This window comes from Lygodium microphyllum, chromosome 13 (assembly GCF_053477565.2).
Source record: "Lygodium microphyllum isolate KBCC chromosome 13, Lygodium_microphyllum_v1.1.10, whole genome shotgun sequence".
NCBI classification, from domain to species: Eukaryota; Viridiplantae; Streptophyta; class Polypodiopsida; order Schizaeales; family Lygodiaceae; genus Lygodium; species Lygodium microphyllum.
In genome coordinates, this window is record NC_141147.1 from 44417627 (window position 1) to 44422744 (window position 5118).

General features: G+C 50.6%; 1 protein-coding gene across 1 annotated transcript; it reads left to right on the forward strand.

The window, feature by feature from the left end:
- The first annotated feature begins 542 nt into the window (after positions 1-542).
- On the forward strand, positions 543-4873 carry LOC148026570 (Leucine-rich repeat protein kinase family protein). Its single transcript, XM_087691012.1, has one exon. The coding sequence runs from the start codon at positions 757-759 to the stop codon at positions 4273-4275; it is 3519 nt and encodes a 1172-aa protein (XP_087547138.1). The 5' UTR covers positions 543-756; the 3' UTR covers positions 4276-4873.
- The last annotated feature ends 245 nt before the right edge of the window (positions 4874-5118 follow it).

Sequence of the window (5118 nt, forward strand, 5' to 3'; positions counted from 1 at the left end):
TATATATATATATCGTACTTGTATAATAATATATAATATAATATAGATAAGATATCCTTGACACGTTGCTACATTTTATGGGCTTGAACTTTGACACATTGCCTTAAATTATCAGGGATGGGCTTCAAATTTAAACCGATTTTTTGGTCGAGAACCGGCAGTTCAAACTTCGAAGTTCGTATGGATTTGGAATAGTAAAGCCGCTTACGTTGATTTTGATTGGCTGAGGAGAAACCTCGTGCGGCGTGCGAATTCCTGGTGGCGCTAAAAGACTAAAGAGATGCAAGAGTGGTTATATTAAATTAAATGCTTTTATTATTTTTTGGCACGTGCACGTTACAAAATTCTAATTCTACTATGCTCATAAATTTACTTGCTGGCGGATTTGCTCGGACTCGGTCAAAGCCACGGGACTGCGGCACAGCCCGGGCGATTGACGCGTGGTGGAAGTTTGACTGGTAGGGCGCAAAAAGACCGTAAATCTTGCGAGATCGGGAAAATGTCTTTGGTCTGTTTCCATTACGGGAATGGATACGACTAGTCTCGCTAGTCCCAAGAGGGAAGCCGCTGGGGCGGGCGGCGGGCCTGAAGAGAGAAGTTGAGAACGATGCCGTGAGACACGAGAGACGCAGAAAGAGACAGAGTGTGGAGAAAACTCGTTAGCCAGCCCATGATGTAATCTCCCGACTCTCTCTCTCTCGACTGCCTGCTGCCATCCTGATCCCTCTTCCTCCGCCATCGCCGCAGTACTTTCCTATGGCCTCCGTGTATAACCAGCTCGTCGTGCTGGCAGCGTTCTGGCTCCTCTCCAGTACTCTCGCCGCCTTCTTACTCAGCCTCCTCGACGTCTCGGCTGCAGCGTCCGCCACGCCTCCTGCTGCTGCTGCTTCTTCTTCTTCTTCTTCGGTTGATATTGATCAGCTGCTGGAGCAAGACAAGCAGGCTCTCCTGCGTATCCGAGACGCGTTGGCGCCTCTCAACCGGACCACGGTGGCGGCCCAGCTCGCGGATTGGGACTCCGGCAGCAGCTCCGACGCGTGCGGGTGGAGCAGGGTGACGTGCACCAATGACGGATCAGCGGCCGCCGCCGGACGACGTGTGACGGGGCTAAACCTCTCGTCGCTCTTCCTGTCAGGCGAGCTGACGAGCCTGGACGCGGGCTTCTCGAACCTGACGGCGCTGCTGTCGCTGAACCTGTCGCGCAACGAGCTGGGCGGGGGGCTCTCGGAGGACATAGCCAGGAGCACGGGGCTGGAGGAGCTGGACCTGTCGTATAACAATCTGACGACCACCGGGGGCGGCGGGCGCCTCGGGCGGCTCTCGGGCCTGCGCATCCTCCGCCTGAGTGCCAATAACATCTCCGGCCCCCTGTCCGGCCTGCTGCCCCCGACGTCCTCCTTCCCCTGGGCTCGCCTCTCCTTCCTAGACCTCTCCAGCAACTCCCTGTCGGGGCCCCTCTCCCCCTTCCCCTGGCATCTCTGCACCTCCCTCCGCTTCCTCAACCTCTCCTATAACAGCCTGTTCGGCCCCCTTCCCCTCAACCTCACCCGCCTCCCCTCCCTTCATTACCTCTCCCTCTCCACGAACAACCTCTCCGGTGACCCCTCCCCCCTCTGCCCCTCCCCCTCCCTCCCCCTCGTCTTCCTTGACCTCTCCGCCAACCTCCTCTACGGTCCCTTCCCACCTTCCCTCCCCAACTGCCCCTCCCTCGCCTACCTCGACCTCTCCAGCAACAAGCTCTCAGGCGACCTCCCCCTAAACCTTGCGAACCTCACTCGCTTGGGTGTCTTCATGGCCGGATCAAACCAATTGACAGGACTCTTCCCCCAGGAGCTCCTCACCTCTTGCAGAAACCTGTTCCTCCTCGATCTCAATAGCAACAGCCTAGCAGGCGAATTGCCAGACCTTTGGGACGGAATGCTTGCTCTGAAGTACATTGTTCTCCACTCCAATGCCTTCTCGGGGCGGTGGCCAAACAGTTTGTTGAAGCTTTCAGGCCTCCAGTTTCTGGATCTCAGCAACAACAGCCTTTCTGGTGCTCTTCCTCCACAGATTGGCAACATGTCTTCTCTGCAATTCCTCTTGGTGGCTGCTAACCACTTTACAGATGAAATACCCCCTAGCTTGGGCACAATAACTGGTCTCCAGTTCCTAGACCTTTCGTCTAACCACCTCACTGGTCCTATCCCTGCTTCCTTGGGTAATCTCCAAGATTTACTATGGCTTATGCTAGCCTATAACAATCTAACAGGTGACATACCCCGTCAGCTGGGTAACTGCTCCAGTCTCTTATGGTTGAACCTGAAGAGCAATTCTCTGTCTGGAAGCATTCCAAGCGAATTCGCATTGATGGGACAGAGCCCAGAAAAAATTTTCACCTCCAATCGTCAGACCATGAATCCACCCAAAGCCCTGGGTGAGTGCCTCATGTTGAGAAGATGGATACCTGAGGACTATCAACCTTACAGCTTTATATATCAGATTATAAACGATAGGAGTAGGTGTAAATCATTCTGGATAAACCTGGTCACTGGGGAGCCATTGGCTCGCGCATGCCCTCGCAGCCCGAAATTAGGTGGTTACATCCAATTGACGAACAACAAGCTTACAGGCTCCATTCCCTCTAGCTACCAGGCCGATCAAACAACTATTCTACTTCTAGGGTTGAACTACTTCACAGGTACCCTGCCAGGAGCTCTTGGCCAGCTTGCCCTTGTAAATCTCAATGTTTCTCACAACATGCTCAGTGGCTCTATTCCAGATACGCTTGGAACTGACAATAAGTGCCTAAGTTTGCTGGACTTGTCATATAACAATTTCAGTGGAAACATCCCCTCTAGTTTAGGGGGATTGACTCAATTATCAAGGTTTAATGTCTCCTTCAACCCGTTGCTGAATGGCAGCATACCTGCAACCGGTCAATTCCTCACCTTTACCAATAGTTCGTATATCAATGACAGCCTTCTGTGTCTAGAACAACTGTCCGGGATGCGAGCAAATTACTCCTCCTCCAACTTACCTTTCTGTACTGGCTCAACAAGCTTTGATCTGAGCTCTAGCCAGGCAGCCACATCCAGCACCCAAACAGTGAAGTTAAGCTCCGAATTCATTATCGTTATCACTGTCAGTTGCATTGCAGTGCTTGTGTGCATTGTATTCTTGTTACATGTGGTGTGGGCATGGCCTGATCCTACACCGAGCAAGGACTCCTTTGTGTGCGAGAAATTTGTCGATGATAGCTTCTCTTCAAACTATGAGGATTTTCCCTCAACAGTTTGTCTATTTAAACCTGGATCGTGTGCCTCTGATGCAGCAGCAATCGATCCACTTCAGAACCAGCTGCATCAGCAGAAGCACTTTGGTTATGCGGATATTCTGCTTGCAACAGACAATTTTGCAGAGTCCCATGTCATTGGAAGTGGTGGGTACGGCGTTGTGTACAAGGCAAAGCTACCAGATGGTACCACACTGGCCATCAAGAAGCTTGTACACAGTGGGTGCCAAGGAGGGAGGCAATTCATTGCAGAGATGGAGACAGTGGGCACTCTTGCCCAAGAGAATCTGGTGCCTTTACTGGGATGTTGTATCTTTGGGCCAGAGAAGCTCCTAGTGTACAAATACATCTGCAATGGGAGCCTGGACGTGTGGCTGCATGAGAAGGAAGAGGGTCCTCAAGCCCTCAGTTGGCCCATAAGGTTGAAGATTGCATGTGGATGCGCCAGGGCATTGAGGTACCTGCACCATGATTGCTCTCCCGGTCTTATACATAGAGACATGAAGTCGAGCAACATACTGTTGGATGAAGAGTTCAATGCATATGTGACCGACTTTGGGCTGGCAAGGGAGCTGGATCCAGCATGCACTCATGTGAGCACAGTGGTAGCAGGCACATTAGGCTATGTGCCTCCGGAGTATTGCCACACATGGAGGGCAACAACCAAGGGGGATGTATACAGTTTTGGTGTCGTGATGCTGGAGCTGATCACAGGGAGGAGGCCTCTCTGTTTTGCAGAACATCAGGTCAGCAACAATAACATTAACATGGATGGGTGCGGCAACCTGGTGGAGTGGGTGAGGATGCTGCTCAAGGGATCGAGTGTTGCAGAGGCCTATCATCGTGTGGTGAAGCAGACTGCCCCAAGGGGGGATGAGGAGCTTCTGGAGTTTATCGAGCTTGCAAACGCCTGCACCCAGGACGCCTCTGACCATCGCCCAACAATGAAGAAAGTAGCCAGGGATTTACAAAACATGCAGGAGCAGTATGTTGCATCATGATATTGCCATCATCCAATCGACTTGACGAGTGTCCTTTTGTTCTGACTTCTAAAGAGAACCTGCCTCCTCATTCTGTTGCTGGGCCGGCCCACCATTTTTCCCTGCTGACTCCTGAGGAGATGTCCCAGCAGTTTCTTGTTCCCTACTGGGCAGTGGGCATGCCTTATATGAAACACTTCTTTGAGAGGAGAAGCCCACCCGCGTGCCCCGCCTGCTTGGCCACTCAAGAGACTACCATATGGCTAACCTAACTCGAGCTTAAGTTTGGGGGAAGAGTTGGCCTAATGTCTTTAAATATTTTCGATGCATGCAAATATGGCATGTAACTGAATAATTTGGAACATTGCCCAATCACCCACAGGTCAAGCCATCCGGAAGCAAAAGGGCATGGAGTCGCTCGTTGACAGCTTGGCCTAATGTTGAGATGAGGTTAAGATGGAACTAGGCAGCCCCTTTAGCCACGTAAGGTTTGTACAGACTACCATTCAATTACTCATAACCACATGGACATGGAACCATTGTACAATCTATATTACAAAGAAGAAGATTAATCATCATGAAGCGGATTGTTTGATTGCATAAGGTCTTTTCAAATACATTAACCATCTCAAGAGTTCTACGACATAATTATGCAATTGTTGAATCTACAGTACTTGTCATTACAAGGTAAATTTGCTTGCAAATATATCTATGAGAGCCAATGATTAGGGTTGCAAATAGGGTTACAATTGAGGTTATCATACATATATATTCGAAACAATATGCCAATATTCATTTACGAGACTTGGCTCTCTCTCTCTCTCTCTCTCTCTAAGCGAGGAGGTCATAGCTCCCAAGTTGTAG